Below are 22,034 nucleotides of genomic sequence, written 5' to 3' on the forward strand. Positions count from 1 at the left end.
CCGAAACCTTGTGTATTCAAAGAGGGATTGTTTCGGGACGAATGAAGACTGAGCGCTCATTTTTAACTGAAACCCATTCATTTTTCATGTTTGACAATGTGTTTTTAATGCTTTTCGACAAGGACAAGGTCAGCGTTCTTTCTGAAAAATGGTCCAAATTCAATATGAGAGTTGTTGTTTTTTTTCTAGCATCTGCAATATGTTTGTGCCTAAACATACAGTGTGACCACGGTGAGGGTTCTGATTTCACCGACAAAAATTAAAGATGGTTTGTTTTACACACTGTCGTCACAACTGTTCAAAATAGGGTAATTACCATGGGTTAGCTGTGTTTTTACTAACACCCACTCAGCCTTAAAATAGACTGTTTTTGTTTAACTCTGTTGATGTTACTACTTTTCTTTCTGTTTAATTCTCTCTCCTTCCGATTCTCTTTCTACATTCCCCTCCCTGCCAGTATAGCCTCAGTGGCCTTGGTAGACGGATTAAGTTTCACACTCACTCACACACACACACACACACACACACACACACACACACACACACACACACACACACACACACATCAGGAGTGCTGCTATGGTCAGCCCTGTCAGGGGTGATTCCACCCAGTATATATAATTTAATTGTGAAATAACAATAATTTCCCTCTGCAATTTCCCTGTCAGTTTTTCTCCCACTCACTCCTCTACATCTTATTGCCTTAATAAAGTAGTGACTGGGCTTATTTAAGCCAAGATAAACACTAAAAACATCATTTAGAAGTCCACAACTATGTTTTATATTGTGGCCATTTTTCCCAGCTCATTTTACGTGCCTCTAGCTAAGGCTGTACTCAGATACTCTTGGATTTGAAATGATCATTTAAAAAGTGCATTTTGGGATAGATAGAAATTTTTGCAGGAAGTTCTCTGTTCAATATTGCAGTTAGTAAAAGTGAAATCACCTTGATTTCTCAGTTTTACAGTTTAAAGTAAGTGATTGGTCCAGATCGGGACTTTCCACTGGTTTTGCCCTCCACCGTATGTCAGTCTAAACTTTATAATCCTGCAGCCTTAACAGATCCGAACACACTATACTGTACTTCCACCACAAAATCACACAGTGCAAACCGGAACATTGGCTGTGTAGTCACAGTCCCATTTCCAAATGTTTCACAACTGATGTTATATGGTTAGGAAAATACTTTGTGTGCTGTGTATTATCTGCTTCCAAAGTGATGTTATGTTCTGATTTTTCTGTCTTTTGGCTGCTTTTGGAATTGATTTTACATTTAATGGTGTTTATCTTTATTTTTACATTTACATTTATTTATTTAGCTGACACTTTTATCCAATGCGACTTACAATTGCTATTTATGTCAGAGGTTGCACACCTCTGGAGCAACTAGGGGTTAAGTGTCTTTCTCAGGGACACATTGGTGGATGGGTAACAGTGGGGGAATTGAAACCTGGTCTCTCACACCAAAGACATGTGCCTTATCCATTGCGCCATCACCACCCATTACCCAAATACACCCATTTTGTGTATTTACATTACTGTACATCAGAAAAGCATCAGTCAATATCTCGAACATGGGACCCAGTGTGCAAAGTAATTACATTTTTTCCATTAAAGACTCAACATTCTTACAATCCTTTTCTGCAGACAGCTGTTTTACTGTTGATTTGATTTGTCCTTCTTATATTCTTACTACACTTGTTATATGTATACATTTTAATACAGATGTAGCTGATAAGTTTCCTTTTCTGCTGACTAATTATTAGAGAAAAGTCCATTTGAAAACAAAATCACTTTTTTTTTGCAGTCACAGTACAAGACAGCTCAAGGACTGGTCCCATACTGTTTGCGACACACAATGTTTCTATTACAAAATGCCTATTCAGCTCTATTTTTTTTTTTTAATTTGAGATAGGCTGCAGTGACCACTGCAGTGGTATTGCAGGATAGATCCATGTTACCTGAATGCGTGTGTATGTGTGTCTGTTTGCTGGTGTATACATGCCTGTATGTGTGTGTGTGCCACTATTAAGTGTGTATTCTTGACTCAGCATGTATGGTACATGCTTGCGTGTGTTTTCGATGCAGTGGTCTCTATTGCAGTAAAAGGGCTTCTGCAGTCAGTGATGGAGGAGACTCTTTAGAGGCAACCCACCAGGGAGATGCTATCGCTTGTGTTTGTGTCTGCTTGTGTGTGTATGAGGGTGTGTCTGAGTGTGTGTGTGTGTGTGTGTGTGTGTGTGTATTCGTGTGTACACGAGAGAAAGAGCGATGTTATCATATGTGTCTTTGCTGCAGCCTACACACTGAGGTCAAAGCCTTACTCGTCAATCCTTCCTCCCTCATACACTCACAGATACACACACAAACACCCAAACATACACCTAAACAAGATTAACTGGCTATTTTCAGAGATCCAAGGATCCAGCTCCACTTTTAAGATCCTGGATTTTAAGCCAGGCATGAAAAATACCTTAAATAATAAATAAATACTCTTGAGGAAAAGCTTGAGGAAGAAAATGAGGTAGCTTTTTACATTACTGTGCGGTACAAAGAGTATGCCACATAACAAGTAGTGAGAACACACTTCTGATCTTGTAATCTTTGTCAGCATTCAGATAATGTGGTTGAAAATAAAGTAACACATATTCCACCTAAGTGATATGTTTCTGTGTGTATTCCTTGTTGTATTTAAAAACATGGCAAATACATTGTGCTCCCTGCAAAAATGGAGCATTTTATTAAAATTAACTCTTCAGTTAATATAAAGGAAGAAAAAGACAGACAAATAGTTTTTCCCTCTCTGTTACTTGTGAAATGAATATTCGAAATGCTCATCAAATCCCTGTGACCTTTATGGTCAAGGTCACAACTTCCTTTGTATGTAGATTCTAACCATACAGTCAAAGTTTTGATCAACATGTCCCCTAACATCTCTTGAGTTATGTTCAGTTGAATATTGTATCTATTTGTGTCTGGCTCCACAAAGTCTGAGCTGCCATTGTGTGTGTCTGAATGTGTGTGTGTGTGTGTGTGAGTAATAAAGTAAATTTTCTGTTAGTCTCTATTATGCTCAATCAGCCTTAACAGTAACAGATCAATACACTGACCGAATGTCTGAATTACTACAGCCACTAAAACACAACACAACAACATAACTTTATGACTGTGATTACAGCCAATATTGACTTCACATTCAATGCGATTATTCTCTCTCGTAATCACTAACATTAGTTATGGTCTGTGAAAAGGAGCAAAGTGAAAGAAGAGTCTAATGACTGAATTACCTAACACAATGTAAAATGTAGTATACAATGTACCTTTATTGTAACAGTATCGAATAGTCATTTTAGTCATTCACACTTTTATTGTACATTAATTTCTTATACTATACAGTACTCACTTACAGTATATAAGACAGACATCCACAGTTGCTGGCCTTTGCCAGATAATTCTTAAAAAAATTTTTTCTCAGTTTATATATTGTTCTCCAAGTCCAATAACTAACTGAAGATAATTTCCCAAGCATTTTTAATATATGAGGAGCCAGTTGACAGGAGTGTTATCATTTTGTGAACCAGAAGCCAAACTTCATTGCAACCAGTGCAAAAACACCATAATTTGTTTCAATTTTCTGCAATCATCTTGGAATATCAGACTTTGCTTTTTCTATCGCAGATGTCTCATTTTAGAGAGAGTTCCTGAGTAAAAACCTTCTGGTGCACTTGGACCTACTCTGAAATCTCTAATCAATACTCCATTGTGGGAATGAAACCACAAACTGAAAGCACAACAATGCAATTTTATGACCCTACTTACAACTGCATTGTTGCAACGATTGATCAAATAGCCTCTAATAATTGCAAACATTATATAGAAATCTTTGATGGGACAAAGTAAAGATTCCATAAGCACACATTGTTTTTATCAAGGTATTACTAGCTGAATACCATTAGTGTTACAATGATTACTGTCTTGAACCCAGGAGCTGGTTTGCAAGCACCTGCTGTCCTCCTGCACCAGTTCCTCTAACATCAATGTATCATGCGTCTTAATTGATTTCCATGACTCATCATCACGAATACAGGCTAACTAGCAAAGTAACCTTTAAACATCACATAGGTAGGTACGTATTTTGTAGCTTGTAGAAAAGATTAATAAAATTAAATTTTGTTTGATCTGAACCAGATCAGTCGTTCAGAACTATGAACAAAGGGCTTCACTATAGAAATTTCCTTCCATCATAGCAAAGGCAGAGATGCTCTGTAACTGTTTCCACCACAACGCTGCCTCAATCGCCTAATACAGCGCAATGCATCCACAACTTTTATGTTTTAAATGATTTGAACAACAATCACATTCTTTGCCTTCATACTGTCAACTCATGGTTATTGTAACAGCAGCATGATAAGTTCTTGTCCCTTCTCTGGAGGTTGTAAAAAGGTTGTGGGAAATTGCTGTTATGTAGGATTAGATGAGGTAAAAAAGGGAAAATGGATAGAAAAACAACCTTAAATGAAATGTGTTCTACATCATAAAAAAATGACAATGTGGATCATAATTAATGTTCACAAGAAAAATCCAAAACTCCACCTAACCTTCTGCATTCAATAATCATGTATAAAACATCCAATATCAATACCTAAAATAAAATGCAAAGTAAAGGTTGTGCTGTAATTAATGTTATCAAGTTAAATCAAGCTAACATGCCTGTTTTCTAAATTGAATCCTTTCAGGACCCAAATTGGAATTCCAGTGCTGAGATTCAAAAAATATTGATTGGAAAGATTAAATGCAAAATGTTATTTGGCAGAAAGTAAAATGGGGTGCTCAGCAAACGGGGTGGACAGGTTAAAGCAGGTATAAACTGTATCAGAGAGAAATTTTATTTGTCATTCAATGCATGTGTTGAGATAAACCGTGAAGCCATTGTAAACATTGATTTTGCAGGGGTGTCGGTGTAAACAGGTTTAAATTCCAATGACTTGGAAGATCTCTGAGTTTAAAATCTATTATTAATTTATTTTACATAAGCACTTGTGTAGCTATGGCTGAAGCGTAAAACTGCAAGAACATATAAAATGCAGCACAATGTTGTTGTTTTTTTTACTCAACCAAATAACTAAATCTACCTGTAAAATAGCAAAAGAGTGACCAGACCACAGAACCATATGAACATGCTGTCTATGATGTCCTGAATGAATCCTAGTGTGGTAGCAGACAAACATACTCCTTTCAAGTCCTAAATATTATTTTAAATTATAGTATATTATATTATGTACTTTAAACAGTTAACCCTGAGATATACATTAGAAGAAGGGAAGTTAGGCTGATTTGATCGAAACCCCCTTGGCCAGGCACAGGAACTTTCTGAAGTTTTGTTATTACAATCAGCACATAACAACCTATAAAACCAAAACGAGTGATTTTTAGACTTTTTGTACGGATTATACAAACAAGATACAGGTTAATTGGTGAGCTTTGGTGATGGTAGGGGTATTTCACTACCTTTGAACAGAGCCCGGCTAGCTTTTTACAGTCTTTGTGCCAAGCTAACCAGCTCCGTTGGTTAGCTTAGATTAGTTTAATATAAAGTTACTACAAATTTCTCAAAAGTTCCGATTATATCTTTAAGAGCAAATCCTCTCTAATAACTTTTATTTTGAGAGTTTGTGGCAGTCTCTGAAGAATTTTCCTGGTGCAAATATCTAGCGGCACATCCTCTTTGGCATTAGCACTCAACTGTAGTAGTTGCTGCTTAAGTAAAATTTCTCATTTTTTGCACAAAGATAGTTTTTACTTGCCTAAATGCCTACAGTACCTGGGATAGAGAAGAGTCAATGTGCTGCAGCTTTTAGAGTCAACAGCATATAGTCCTACAGGTGAAATCATTGTTGTTATATTGCTGTTGATATATTGGCAAAGCAGTCATAAAAATACAACCAATTATTACCTTACTCTTTATCGTTCATCTAACACCAAAATATAATTTTAAAACAACAGTTTTTTTCTAAGTAGTAATGTGGAATGTGTTCTGCTGCAGGTGTTTCTGCTTTGACATGAGTTCTAACAGGAATTCATTTCTCTGAGAGCTTTCCCACACAGACACTAAAAAGTGGCCATCTGTCAAAAGGCCTAAAAGACTCTTCAAGTTGTGTGAAGAGTCCTCAGGATCTTCCCCAAGGCCTCATTACAGCTTTAGGAGAGGAGGGAAAAGGGACACTTCACTCCTTCAATTGCACATTTGTTTAACCCCTTCACACTCACCATTCACTCAGCAGCTACAGTAGAAGAGGGCCCAAAATGTTGGCACCCTTTCAATCAAAGAGGTCAAATGACAGACAGGATATGTATGTGCGTGTGTGTGTTTGTGTGAGCGCTTATTGGAAGCTGGACAGCCATATCGTGTCTCGCTGAGTCAGACAGTGAGACTCACCAGCCCTTGAAGTAATCATTCATCAGAGAGTTAGACAATGGCGTGATGCTGTGCATCTGTATACACAGGTGTGTCTGTCCGTTTTCAAGGATATAACTTTGTGAATGAAAGCCTGAGTGTCTTCATAAGCGTAAAAATAAATCTGTGTGCATGAGGTTGATGAGGCTATGGAACACAGAAAACAGAGAAAGAATGAGATATGTGATTCATGCCCCTGTCCTTCATTCAGTGTGTGTCTCTTTTGATCAGGAGATTTCAGCTTGTAAGCTGAAGTGATTTTTGACCCTGTTGACTTTAATACAGAACTCTAAAGGTCTATGAGGTCTACAAACAGGCTTTAAGGGCCTTTAGGTATAACAGTTAAGGGCTTTTAGTGGTTGAATTGTCTCATATTTGAACTTTCCCACGGGGTTTAATGCCTGCTTTACCCTGGCAGCCTGGTGTTAAATCATGTATGCGTGAGTGTGTTTTGTTTGTGTCAATGTGTCAAGTATCTATGTGTGCATTTGTGCTTATGCTCCTTTGTGTATTTGTGTTTTTGCATACATATATGTGTGAATGTGAGTGTGTGTGGGCTAGTTTAATAAACTCTTGAGTGTTTGAACAACCAAAGTTGCGCAATTTACTCCTTTCATCTCTACGAAAATTGACATTTCCAGAGTGTTGCCGTTGGAAACCACCCTGGGAAAGCTCCACTGTTTACAGCCCAAACCAAAAAGCACTGGGGTGTTGAGATAATTAGTAGTTACGGTATATTCTGACCGAATTTTGAGCATTACCGCATTTTAAGTCTGAAATTATATTTATTATTCAGGTGATGCACAAAACAGTGAAACTAAATTTTATAAGTGAAACCTTGACATTTCAAAAACCATTCTGCACAAATGGAAGCAAGAAAAGCTTTCTGTTTTGGCACAATTAACTGAACAAAGGATGTTTGCATTATTTCTCGCTGAGACCAGTAGGTGCTGAGTTCTCCAAGATTTTCAGATGGCCTGACAGACAAAGGAAGAATTGTCCAATAATGTGCTCTTGGCGAAGAGTTTTAACAGATTAAAGCTTCACATATGAAGGTATCTTTGTGAAAAAATCATGTCTCTTTGAAGTGGGGAGAAATGATAGCCTAAAAGTTACAAAAGCAGCCCCTAAAACCGCAATCTGATGATTCTTGATGAATCTTGATTTGAATCAAATTAACTGACACTAAATAAACAAGGACACAGGATGATTATCATTGGATACTTCCATGTGGTTTGGCAGAAGGATGTGTGTGCCTATGCGAGAGAGAGAGAGATAAATGTAGAGAAACGGATGTGTGTATGTATGTGTGTGTGAATGGGTTTAGGAACACAGTGCTATGTTTTTGCTTTCCGATATACCATAATATGGCACCCTTGTATTCCGATTGAATACAACTGCTTTGTGGGTTTCCAAGATGAAAGTCTGCAAGAAAGATTTACACACTAAGAATATGGGAGGGAGAAAGACAGAGAAATATGTACATAAAAATCTACTGATGAGACCATTACACCTTAAACGGGAACAAATTAGATGGCAGATTGCCTCTCTTCCTTGACTCTCCTCCTCCTTTCTTTTGCTCTCCTCTCAATTTCCTCAATTGTCTGTTAGCTCTGCTTGATTTCCACCTTAAATCGCTTTTCTCTCTTATCGTCTTTCTCTCCCTCATCACCATTTCTCCCCCTCTCTCCTGTCCTGCCACCCAGTGGGATGTGATTAATTGTGAGTGGGTTAGACTGCTGGCATCGAGCTCTTCCAATATCTGACGCTATACCCACCTCTGCATAAGCTCAGTGCCCGCCTCCTCTGTGCGAAATGTCTGCTACTGACTTAATGTGTTACCTGCATGGCTGTTTATGTTTGCTAACACTCACCTCTCCTGTAGCATGGTCTGATGTTGTTGAGGGCACAAACTCATGTTAGAGCATTCCAGCAATACAAATATAAAGAATGAGCATATGTTTGAAGATGTTTACTTAATACAGATTAAATTAGCAATTTCTGATCTTATCAAGACAGCATACAACTGTGTGTAGCTGCATAATGATACAGTAAGACAAGATATTACCTAGAGTAAATGGCCATATAGGTCTATCATTTATGTTTATTGTTAGCCCACCACCTCTAGTGCCCAAATAATTATGAACGGAGCAAAGGAGGAAGTCAGGTGATGTAGTATAAAGAGCGGAAAAGTCCGCGTTGATGCGGTAGGTGGATGAGTCACACAAAAACAGGACTTTCACACTGGACTTACCTCTTGTGAGTTAAGTCACATGACCTACGTAACGTAACATACTTGTTTTAACCCAAACCACGTGGTAGCCTGTCACACAGTAGTTTTTAGGAAATCAAAAACTGAACAAAATATTTTGGTTTCAGAACTGTAAAATCAGCCAGTTATTTTCAACTTCTAGAAAGAATCGACAGACAATGTGCATCTCTATCCTGCTGATGTAATAATGTAAGTGGTGGATGGAAATTGCTCACAAAGCTGTGCCAGTCTTTCTAACCCCTTCCTCTGTCTGTATTTCACTGTCTTCACCCTTACTGTCCTCTTTCTCTTTACTTTCTCCTCTTTCACTTCATTTTCTCCCGTCTCCCCCTTTTCTCCCTCTGGCTGTCTCTTCCTTCTTTATCACCTCCACATCATTTCCCTTCACCTCTTTCCTCTCTCTCCCTCTCTCATTTCCATCTTTTTGCATCCTCCAACCCCTCTGACCCCTTCTCTGTGTCTCTCTCCAGTTCAACAAATTCTAAAGTGCTTTATAAATCCACTATCATCATTTCAATGGAAACAGTCAACTGTCACAGTTTATTTCATTTTCTTTCTCTTCTTCTTATCCCCCCACCCTGTTCTCCCCTGACTACATTCTATAAATCCCAAATAAATACGTTTAAACCACTGTCATTTTTTTGAAGACTTTAGTTACCTTACACACTTATCTCAGTCACTCTCCCTTGGCTATATTTTCCCCTCTCTCTTATTTTCCCTTTCTTCCTCACCCACCATCCCAGCAAATTTTATACAGATATTTTAGACTTAAAATTTCTTATGCTTACTACTGACCCCTCTCTCTTTTGTTTTGGAGATTGCTGACCCTCCATCTTGTCTTCTGTCTGTCGGGCCTTTGTTCTCTCTTTCCCACACTGCGTTATCCCGCTCTTTCTCTCCCTCTCTCAGGTCAGACCCTCTGGCACTAGTTGTTGCCAGGGTGTGATGACTTTACTGAGCCCGCTGACTCAAACAGAAGCCAAAAGGCCAGCCAAACCAAAATCACTGAACAGCAGAAAGCTGCATGCACTGCTCTGTTTTCTTCTGACCCCTCCATGCACGCGCACACATGCACAGACAGATAGACACAAGCATTTACACACACAAGAAGATGTGGTTGAATATAAATGGCACAAACATGGACAACACTGACAAATACACTAAAAAACAGACATCCACTTAAAGTGAATTTGATTTCTCAGAAACCTCTACAGTCTGCATACATGCACACATACATACACACACACACACACACCAGCCCTTGTATTACTAAGCTTTAGGTTCAAGAAAGGTTTGTTTCAGGGGCTTCAATCCAGCGCCCACTCGTCGGGGATATAAGACAGATCTGGAAGCAGGATGTGACCACAGAAATGCAATCGTTACTTGGGGTGGCTGAGGCTGGACACACACCAACTGCACTGGAGATATTCTGACATGTAGGGCAAGAACACATGCACACACACACACACACACACACACACACACACACACACACACACACAGGATTTTTCCTACCCACTAACTCTTGTTTCATGTTGACAGTTGTACCAGTGGAGTTGCACAACTACTGCATTTGGCCATACTGTTATTTCAAATTATAGGCAAAAGGAGTGCATGAACACATCCACACACACACACACATACACAGAGTTTTTCACCATACGGAAATTACTATTGAGACAAACATGTAGAAATACAAATGCAGACAACAACAGATCAGAATATATATATCATACGTTTTGGGCCACAGCATCTTGTAGTTGAGTTTGTAATCCTGCCAAATAAGAGGAAAGGGGTGTGGGAAATGGGGAAAGCAAAAAATACAAGAACAATGGGAAGAAGAAAAGAGGGGAGGAAAAAGAAGGGGAGAATAAGGGTATACATAGATACAGAAAGAGAAAAACCTGAGGGGAAAACCATAGAGAAGACAAGGTGGAAGGAATGATGAGAAAAGATGGAAAGGAGGTAGATGGAAAGAGAAAAACTGTCTGGAGGACAATAGGGAAGACGTTAGATGAAGAAGAGAAGAATAAAAAGGGTGTTTGTGTGTGTGTGTGTGTTTGAGAGAGAGAGAGAGAGAGGGCAAGAGAGAGAGAGAGAGAGAGAGAGTTACAAGTGGAGTGAAAGTCACCTTGTGGAGCTACAGTGCACTGAGCAACTCTGTCTGTCTCCACTTATAAATTATGACAGTCGCTGGTTGGCCAAAACCCCACTGCTACACACGCACACACACACACACACACACACACACACACACACACGCACATTTCACTCCTCTCTGTCTTACTCTCTTTTTCTCACTCTCTCCTTCGCTCTCAGTGGCACACCCTCATCCAGAAAGCTGTGCTTCATGGAGAAAAGCAATCATAAAATATGCAGCTGTTCCACTGCTCTTGAGAGTGCTTCTCAGACCCCTTGACTCTGTGTGTGTGTGTGTATGTGTGTGTGTGTGTGCACGTGCGGGCAGGCATGTCATGTAACAGCAGTGTGAGCCCTCTTTTTTCTTTCTTCCTTCTCTAGCCTTCTTGCCTTTCTTCTCTCCATCTGTCTGTCTTTGTCACACCCTGAGCTTCTGTCTGTCCTGGTCACAGTTTCAGTTTCTTAAAAATTGAATTCATTTCAGTTCAGCGGACATTATTTCCATGACATCTGACCTGCTTCTCATTCACTCCCGCTATCTTTCATGCCCAATCCCTCCATGTCCCCCAAGTAATTTTTCTGTGGTGTCAGCAGATAGGTAGGCTGTCCTGCAAGAAAGAATCAAATCAGTCTTGCTTTTCGCTCAGTCTTTCATTTGCAGCACATTTGCTTTTATTTGCTTGTAAGTAGTCCCATCAATGTGAATGTGCAAAAGACGTCTGTCCGTTCTGTTCCTATAACTGAGATCTCAAAGATATTTTAATCTATTTAGATTGACAAAGGTGTAAACCATTGACATAGCATACTGTATATCTACTGTAGTTCGAACAATCTTCATACAGGTTATTAAGAAATTGTCTTCTAAGATGGTATTTGAAAACAGCGAAAACAGAATTGTTCCCTGACAAAACAATTACTTAAAAATTAGGTACTTTGTGCTAATACATTTTTAGTATTCAACTAAAGCTCTTGTCTAGACTAACACCCAATAAGTGGCCAGGTAAGAAGTTTTTGGCTCAAGGACATTTCAATAAGTGCTGAATGCTGATGGACACATATTGGATTTTTCAGGGACTAAACGCGTAAAGATTATCTGATTTCTGATAATATCGAGCCTGCACATAGATAGAGGCAACAAGTGGCTTCAGAAATCCATAATGGTAATGTACAAACACTGTCATAAAGTCACATACCATATTTGAACATGTCATTCAACAAAGATGTAAGATACTGTAGCTCTGATAAAGCAGAAACATCTGTGGATATTACGTCATTGTTAATATAATTAATTGTTATGCTATTAAGTTACTGCCCTAGGAAATTTCTTGTGGCAAAACACACTGAACACACAATCAAACACTGAAACAGAGTGCAGTGACTTTGCAGTTAAATGTGGGACATTCAATACATTCCCATTACTTTCAGATCTGAGGATGAACAATTCACTGAAAACTCACCCTCTTTACATTTTCCTGTCTGAGATAGAGATCCTTTTGAAAAATGAAACTGATTAATTCTATTTATATCTGAAAATGATCAAGTACTTATCATCTATTTTCATTAATCTTTGTTGCCAGCAGAGACAAAAACTCGAGTCGAAAGATCAGTGAACGAAAACCACATCTAATTCAACTAGTTGGAAACTGGCCTATGAATAATTATTAATTAATCAGCTTCATATTAGCCTGACATCGCTGCTCTGTGCTCACTACTCATGGAACCCTTAGAAACATACACACATGTGCACACACACACACACACACCATTGTGTGTGTGTGTGTGGTTGGGCTGTGTACGTGTGCGCTTCCCTGCCAGAACCATTTGTGAATTTATGGTGTGTATGCATGCATTTATTAAAACACTTCTGAATGTTTTTCCTCTGTGTGTGTGTGTGTGTGTGTGTGTGTGTGTGTGTGTGTGTGTGTGTGTGTCAATGGGTGCCCTTTCCCAAGCTCATTGAGATGCAAGGCGAGAGCCCGTCGAGTGAGAGCTGTCCAGGCTAGCTTTGGAGTCATTAGCACGCTCGTTAGTCCAGTTATGTTAAATCGAAATTACCATTCATCATCACACAGGGACCCATCATTTATTCTGATGTGGCCTGGCAGACACGCGCAAACTGGATTAACTCATTCAAAGACACGCAGACACACTTGCTAAAACACAGTGGAATTCCAAATCAGGCGTTAGCTTTGTGGTAAGTGGTTTAAAATAGATAATATATGATTGATTGAGACATTGCACTGCATTAGTAGTGATTGGTTTGCCCTTGTGAATGCAAACCATCTTCGAGCTATGCCCTACTGCCGACAAATGCAACCAAACAGAGAATAATAAATCGAGACGATACCCTCTACTGTACGTTTTTCAGTAGGTGTTCAATTGGAGGCACAATTGGAAGCTAAAAGGTTACAGAAATTAGCTTACTGGTGGCTCAAACCCCAGACCGCAAAGGAACATTGAATGTACTACTGTACTTAATTAAGCTACAAAAAGTTGTAAAAAAGTACAGGAAACAAAATTCTAACTTTATGTTTAATATTTATATAAAGTTTGCAATTGTGCATCACTCATTGATAAAAATAAACACAACAATACAAAGAAAGACTAGATTAGAGCAGAGGAGTGCTAGCCTGTATTCAGTGCTGGCTCTCAGCATTAAATTAGCTCTCACTGAGTAAAAACACACACATGCTGGCACAAACAGTCATTAGTCGCTACAGGAGGAATGCCTACCATCTGCGCTGACGTGATTGCAAAGAGGAATTCTTGGGAATAAAACAGACAAAGTGGATCGAGCGGCTCCTCTGCCAAATACATATAAAGACTGTGTTTATCACATAATTACATTTCCACTTCTGCTGTGTTTATTAGCCTTACAAGTTTGAGCACATACAGCTCTGACCATCAAAGGCTTTCAGAAATAAGGTGGAAAGGAGTATTAGGAGGAAAGCCTACTGTCAAGTTGTTGAATTTAATGGTCATGGTACTCGTTTCAGTCATGCATTGAAGTCTCCTCTTCCAAAAGTCTCCATCCAGTATCCGTTGATGTGTGGCAGCACTGCAGCTTTGACCATCAAAACATTTAATGGAAATTTAAGTAGGAAAATCTTTGTTTTTGTTTTCCTTTTTAATCAGAACACATTCCTCAGCCATGCATCAATAGGACGTCCTCTGACAAATCCCCTTAACATGTTTATTAGAAATAAGCTGGTCTGACCTTTGTAATGGATACAGAGACCAAAGAGTCTCTGTTTTGTTGTTTCCAATAACCAGCAAATGAACTCAAGTTCTAAATGACAAAATCTGTGTCTAAACTTCAGCAGTGCCAATCTGAACCCTTAAAAGCTTGTATGAGATGAACAGGGCTGCCACGTAATCAAGATTAATCTTTTTGTTTAATGTTAACAATGAACACTGAGAGATACTTTCATGCATCAATAACATTGGCCATTAGGAAAATCACTTGTTTAGAAATATTGCGCGGCTCTAATTGATTTTGATAGGTGTTTAATGACAAATATGATAAGGCCATCCTGGCTTGCAATCTGTTGATAATTTTAAGTGAGAGTAATGAGTCAAGTGCGGGTCTATCTCTGTATTTGCGGATGACAGAGAGCGAAGATTTCAGGGTTTTTTGATCTTAAAAAGGACACTGGTTTTGGCATTCAGTGTCACTGAACCAGTGCAGACACCTTTGAAACAACAGCTGTTTTCATATAACGTAATCAATACTACTAATTCCTGGCAGGGCCTCACAGAATACAGGAAGAGGAATGAATGAATTGACTCGTTTGGTAAACAAAGAGTAACACTGGCTTTAGCTTAATTTTTTCCCTTTTTTGAAAGGGTCTGTTGGAAATTTTTTCTTTGTTTTTACCATGACCAAGATCTTTTCTTAACCTTAACCAGGCATTTTAGCTTAAACATGACCATATATCAACCAAAGCATTTTTGCCATAATTGAGATTTTTTCTTAACTATGACCAAACTGTAGCTGCCATGTGCAGATGTGGAAAAGATATTTTAAGGCAATAGGATTGAAATGATAACCTTTAGTAGTGAAGAAGCTAAAAAGAACATGCCTCCACTTTTCTTGTGCTTAATTTCAGGTCTGCAAACTCTGGTCTCTTGCGTGAAATTCAAACATCCTACACGCCCGTCATGCACTTAGATCTCACCTCTCTTGTTAAAGGGCTGTGTTGGCACTAAACATATATTGTGTACTGCAGAATCATCCTATATGAACATAATTCTAAGAGACACTGAGCTGATTGTTCATACCTTTCAGCTGGATAGCACAGCAGAGTAGAGATCCGCTAAAGATCAGCATTGATGCATCATGTTGAAGAGATTGAAATGAGTGTTTCTTCATTTCCACACCCAGTGTGTGGCTTTCAATTACACAACATGGTTTGAAATTGACACCTACAACAGTAAATGTCTACTATATTTGTCCGCCAATGAATGAATATGGTGCATCCACTGCAGTGGCTTTTGTTTCAAATCAGTAACATTTGAACTGCACGTTGATATTAAGCATTTGGTTTTTGTCCTGCTCCAAAATTTTGTCCTTGCTGCGCATGTCTTTCCCTCTGACTATTAGGCAAACACTTCAAACCAACACAATGCTTTTTTGTTAGTACGCATGCCCTCGCGAACTAGCCAAAAAATTACTTTCAGAAATTGACTGGCAATTTCCCAGCCGTAGACTTTAATCTTCAGGTAAGCTTGCCTAAAATCACAGCATGCTAATTTCCTTCTTAAATTTTTCACCATGGCAGTAGTGAAGTTTATCTTCATTACAGGCCAGTGGAAAATGGCTGGACGGATATTAAGAAGGGAGAAGAGATGACCTGCCGCAGAGGTTGGACACAGGTAGTGTCCAGGCTTATATTCTGAGAAAGATTAAGTGACTTTATGACTTTTAAGGCTACTTTGAAGGTAATTATCAAATTTAGCCTTTCTGTTAAGATTATGTATGCACTACAGTCAATTACTGTTTCAGATTCAGCTTGTTTATTCATCCACTAGAATGAAAGAATGATTTTTCCTCTACTTAAAGTGTGAAACACACAAGCAAAAGGTCTTAACACTTCAGGTAAGTATAACAATACAATTCAAAACATAATATCTGTCTAACTCTCAACTAAATAAACTCTGCGTTTGAGCACATATTTGCATTTCAACCCAGGCTGATAAAACTTATACTGATAAAAAGGATCCAGAAAATCAACACACCGGCAACCCAGTCAGGGTCTCCATCCTTACTTTGAGAAATGCTGTTTTGAGTCTATCTGACAGCCCTGGTGGTCTGGAAACAACAAAGGGCCAAATTGAGTCAGTCAGTCAGACATTTGTTTCATCAATAATTAATGCCTCCCTGCTCTCCTCCCTCTGATCCTTTCAATCTATTTTCTATCACTGGTCTTTTTTTTAACCGCTAACGTCACATCAGAGTTTCTTCCCGCTTTTCTGTGTCCTGTTTCATCTCTTTTGCTCTCTGATGTCTTCTTCACCTTTGTGTCCTAGATCTCTTTCCTTCCATCCTACTGTTTTTTTTTAATCTGCATCTTTTTGTCAATCTGGTCTTATCCTTCATCTGATCTTGTGTCTGTTTTTTGTATCTGTTTGGTGTCTCTCTCCTTCCCTTTTTCCTTTCTCCTATCTTTTCCTATACCTACATTTTATCTTTCATTTTCTCCACCTATATCTCTCAATCTTCTTCCTCCATCTGCCAATCATCTCTGGATTTCCTTCCTTCCCTTCCTATCTCCTCCTCTGTATCGCCTGGATACTCCCCCCCTCCCTCTCCTCATGTCCAACAGCAGATTAATAAATGATGTCCAGGAAACTGGCTGCTTTTACAGCACCGATACCACACTCCTTCCTTTCTTTCCCTCCCTTCAAATCCCTCTTTCCTTTTCCATTTTGTGAACACCCTTCACCCCCCCCCCCCTCTCTCTTGGCAAAAACAAGTAGAGGAAAGGATAGTAACCGCAGTGCTTTTGGGTCTAAATAAATCATAGCCTACCACTGCCTTGCTTTTACAACACCAATCCTCCACTTTCATCCTGCCAGCCATGAAAAAGGAAGAAGAGAGAGGAAGAAGTGAGAGAGCAACTATCTATCGACATATTAGTAAAGGGGGTGGAGATCAAAGGAAATGGTGAATGTAAAAGTGCCTTTAGTCATATCAATCTTTCTTCTTAAACCTGATCGGGAAGCAAAACTCTTCTGTTAAAAGGAAACATAAAGAAACAACAAAACAACAGTTCATACAAGTCTATCCTGAACTTCATGGAAACTGTTAATCTCTTTTTTTTAGTGTTAAATAAAATAATTAAGTGACAAAATAAATGATAATGCACTAATTTAACAACGGATTCCAATGTTAATAAATGGCTATCCATTTGTCCAACAAAGATAAGTGATTATGTCACTTAGTCCCACTGGCATATATACACATTTTTTTGTCAAATATTTTATAAATTCTCTTTCATATGTTTCATAATTTTAACATGTTGTCTAATTTAATGAAGAAAAAAAAACATCCCATCACACTTTGTTTTATTTCCAGAGAACAATTAAAACAAGATTAATGAAAAACTGAACAAACTAAAATCCATTTAGCATTTTCAACACCCCAATATTCAGCTTTAGAATCATCAATGCCGCTCCTGTGAAACATATTAAGCAGCTGAGATAAAGCCTAGTCTACAGCGACTAATTAAAAATGACTAGATTAATTAATGTGGAGATGTGTTAGTGGCACACACACACACACACACACACACAAACACACAGTGCAGCGCTTCTTTCAATTGGCAGACACACACACGCACAAATTGCTGAAACACACGACATGTATCCATCAGCCAACATACAGTCTCTTGCAATTTCTAACTAATGTTTACAGTCACATTGAAACATAGAAAAGTACATTCACACACATATGCAGACAGACATCTTTCGGAGTCATTAATATCTTAAAGCTCCATCGTGCATTAACTTTTGACCAGTGATGGTGATGGAAATGTGTGTCAGTTGTGACCCACTCAGTTGTTGCAACCCCAAAGATATTCCATTCACAATGAATTGAAACCTAGCGGGAACCTCTGCTTTCTAATGACCAGCACGGGGCAACTCCACTGATTGCAAAAAGAAGTTTGATTCTACAGAAGTCTATGACAAAATGACCCTACTGACTTGATTTATTACCTCAGTAAACACTTTCCTAATGAGTATATGGCCTAATTTGCAGGTTTCAAGTCTTCTTCAATACATGATGTTCATTTAGTAAATTGTGGTCCCATTTGGAATAAAACAAGCAATAAATCAAGGTATGCTTTAGGGCATGGCTACCTTGTGATGGAGAACCATGGCCACTTCTACTCTGTGGTCACTTCTTTCATACAGTCTATGTATGAAACCAATGAGTGTTCAACATTCCTGCTTGATAAGAAGCCTAACTATTGATCAACTGATAGATTAATCAAGTAATCGTTTCAAGATTAACTCTACCTAAACCTAATAATTCTAATGTCAACCCTAAAACCAAGTCTAAACCAGCAAACAGCCCTTTTAAGAAGTGACGGCTGACACAATTTTCTCAATATAAAGGTCAATATAAAAGTAGAAGACCACACTCGCTCACATGTGTGCACACACGCACACACACACACACCAGGCACAGTCACATGACCTCCAATCACTGTTATCTCTATCCCCCTATTTTGTACTACGGTCACAAAATCAACCCCAGTAACTGAACAGATGGGGCTGTGCCAGAGTTTGTGTGTGTGTGTGTGTGTGTGTGTGTGTGCGGGTATGCATATGTGAGAATATGCATACATCTATGCATAATATGTGTGTGTGTGTGTGTGTGTGTGTGTGTGTGTGTGTGTGTGTTAAGATGCTTCAAATACAGATCAGTCCAGCAGCAGAATTGCTTACTGTCATTTATGCCCTTAACACATGTGCACAAAACTTGCGTGCAAAAACACTTGCGTGTACATGTGCGCACACACACACACACACACACACACACACACACACACACACACACACACACACACGCACACACCTGCCTTTATTAAAACGTCACATTCAGTGAATATACTGTGTGCTGTCATGCTGTCTGCTGTGAATGGGAAGGGCTGCGTATTTACAGTGAATTGTAAATCCTGCCAAGTACTCAGCTGTCAGAGTCTTATGAATTGCTAATATGTTGTATCTCGCACTGACAATCCCCCTCTATCTGCCCCCTATCACTTCAATTGTGTACTGAACAAAAAGTGAGGTTGGGGAATCAAAAAGCTAACTTTACTAAAAGGAATTAAAACATAGAAAGGGAATCACAACAGGGTGAATGAAAGGTAGTTTCAGTAGAAACCGCAACATTTCAGACAAACCTAAGCAAAGATATCAACACAAAACATTAACAAAATGCTTTCTTTTCTCAACAGCGTTTAAAATAGAAATGTATACATTTTTTTATGAGATGTGAGGACATTTTATTTTGGACTCTACGTGGTCCACAGTGAAAGCTGCCATGTACTGAACCATTTTCCACTGTATCCTCTGCTCTCTTTAATCATTCATGTGAACACATCACCAGACTGCACCAAAAACAATCACACGTACAACAGCAGGATTCTCATCAAGATGTGCCTGACACTGCTGGGACACAGAGTTTTTACATTATAATTGATTATTATAATAATAAAAAATGCTTTTCACCTCCACCCCATCATATTTTTTTAAATACGAGTGATTTCAAAATTGTGCATTTTGCACAAAATTGGAGTCAGTTGTTTCAACTTAAAATTAATGAGAAGTTGATTTTGCCATTACAGAAAACTGATAAAAGAACACATGTACCCAATAGATTTTGACAAATCTTTTTTAAACTCCTGATCTGGTTTGTATCATTCATTAGCATAGATTTTATGCATTTTACATGATGGTCTCTGGTTTTAATAGTCTGTTTCCCACAATGTTACTTGGTAGAGTAGATATTTATGTTATAATAATACAGATTTCCTCTTTACGTGGCCATTTAGAGTTCTATTCTTGACTTGGGCTGCCTCAATGAAAAAGCTCACTTAATGTCACAATGTGCTCACTCCTGTTATTGTTCAAATGTCAACTTCAGCGCTTCATTATTAATATTATGAGTCTGTTTTTGTGGGTGTCTCTCTATAAGGACCTCAACCATGTCCCTTTTTAATGAACAACTGGCATTTAGCTCTGCAGTATGTAACCAGGGACAGAGAGACTAGAGGTTGGGTCAGTGCTGTCAGCCTTCTCTTCTACTTCTCTTTGTTTTTGTCCCTGCCTTACTTGCTGTACAGTTTACCCTGTAATAAACATAATCAGCCACAATACCACTAACCTTTTCCCCTCTCAGCATCACACAGCAGAATATGAACATCCACAACCCTGCAAGCAAGTGAACCATTGCTGGTGCCAACCAAAGAAAAGATCCTTATTTGTTAACTTTTCCAAGCTCAGCTTTTCATAAAATTAAGACATGACACTACAACCTTTATGTATTTCAGCACAAAAATTAGGAAAGCTGGTTCAGGGGTACAACAAACAATGAAGCACAGCATCTGTTTCTGTGTGTGAGCAAGTGCACAGCATAGACACACACACACACACACACACACACACACACACACACACACACACACATCCGTGTAAAATGATGCACACCCGCACATAAGGTGAAGAAAGTAGGAACCTTACCCAACACAATCTAGCACAGTTGACAGTCACACCTCTGAGCATGGTGACAAATGAGCAGCACTAAAAATGTGGACGGATCAGACGTACAAACTTGTGCACGCTCTCACATACACACACACACACACACATACAGACTCAATCGCATATACATATAACATGCGAGAAGATCAACATATTTCCATATGCAGAGGGAATCACCCAGATGCACTAACACACATGGTGCAGAGAAAGCGCAGGTGGCAGGTACAGTTTTCCTTGCTCTTTGTGCTTGTGTGTATTGTAAGTCAAGGACAACACATTTGCAGATGAATGAACAGGTATGGTCCACTTCATCCTTGCAAGCAATGCACACAAGCACATAAATGTGCATCTCAGCTCCCACACATACACAGGGATATTGCAAAAGATATTTCACACAGGGAAACGTGTAAAGCAAGTAGGTTTTCTCAATGAAAGCATCCTTAAGTTAAAGCTTTTCCTATACTGAAGATGCACAGCAGCAAAAGATGACATAGAAAAGTAGATGAAGGGAAAAGAACAAGGGACGATATGCAAGTAAGAGGGGAGATGAGAGGAAGATATGAATTTTTACATGAAAGGAAAAACAAGCGTGAAATGATGAAGAAACTGAAGACAGAAAACAAAGCTCATACAGAGAAGGAGACCGCAGGACAGGACCCTGCTTCCCAGACAAAACATGAGAAAGGGGAGAGAGAAGAGGGGATGAAAGGAGGAGGAGGAGGAAGAGAGAGATGGAGGAGCCAGAGTGAGAGGATCGGGGTTTTTCTCTACTTACAGAATCTCCAGATCGCGCAGCGCTCGGAAAGCTCCATCTTCGATGCAGCTGATGTGGTTGCTGTCCAGTTGCCTGCACCGAGCACACAAACACATACACGCATACACAGACAAAAACACACACACACACACACACACACAGATGAGAGAGAGATAGAAGAGAGTCAGAGGCAAGTATGCAAGGTCCGCTCAGTTGGGGGAGGGACTAACAAAAGACAGGTTCTGTGAATGAGTGTGTGTGCATGGTGGGATGTGTGTGAGGTGATACCCCAGTAAGTGTAGCGGGTAGGAGACACCAGCGTTAACTCTCTCTTCCAGACACACTCACACACACACACACTCTAGGGATACCCAGTCCAGACGATAGCACACAAGCTAAGGTTAAGTCTCTCACCTCGGTGCTGATATGGCCAGCCCTGAGGAGAGGAGGAGAGGAAAAGGAGAGCGCAAGAGAGGAGACCGGTGCGCTGAAGTGGCCTGTCTGGCGTCAGCCTATCACCTCCCTCCCCTGCTGCATGCCCAGCGCACACTGGCCACCAGGAGAGAGAGGGACGAGAGAGACAGACACAGTAAAGAAGAGAGCGAGCGAGCTGTAGCTACTAAAGCCCACCCTGCTTGTCTGTT

At 39.3% G+C, this 22,034-nt stretch overlaps 1 protein-coding gene across 1 annotated transcript in view; it reads right to left on the bottom strand.

Moving 5' to 3' along the window:
* Nucleotides 1–22,034, bottom strand: part of slit3 (slit homolog 3 (Drosophila)) — a 257,890-nt gene that overhangs the window by 80,686 nt on the left and 155,170 nt on the right. The window contains 1 exon segment of the mRNA XM_038699696.1: nucleotides 21,412–21,483. Coding sequence (XP_038555624.1) covers nucleotides 21,412–21,483 — 72 coding nt within the window.

This window comes from Micropterus salmoides, unplaced genomic scaffold, assembly GCF_014851395.1.
Source record: "Micropterus salmoides isolate LMB-PRFRI ecotype aquatic unplaced genomic scaffold, ASM1485139v1 Ms_hic_scaffold_5, whole genome shotgun sequence".
In the NCBI taxonomy this organism is placed as follows: domain Eukaryota; kingdom Metazoa; phylum Chordata; class Actinopteri; order Centrarchiformes; family Centrarchidae; genus Micropterus; species Micropterus salmoides.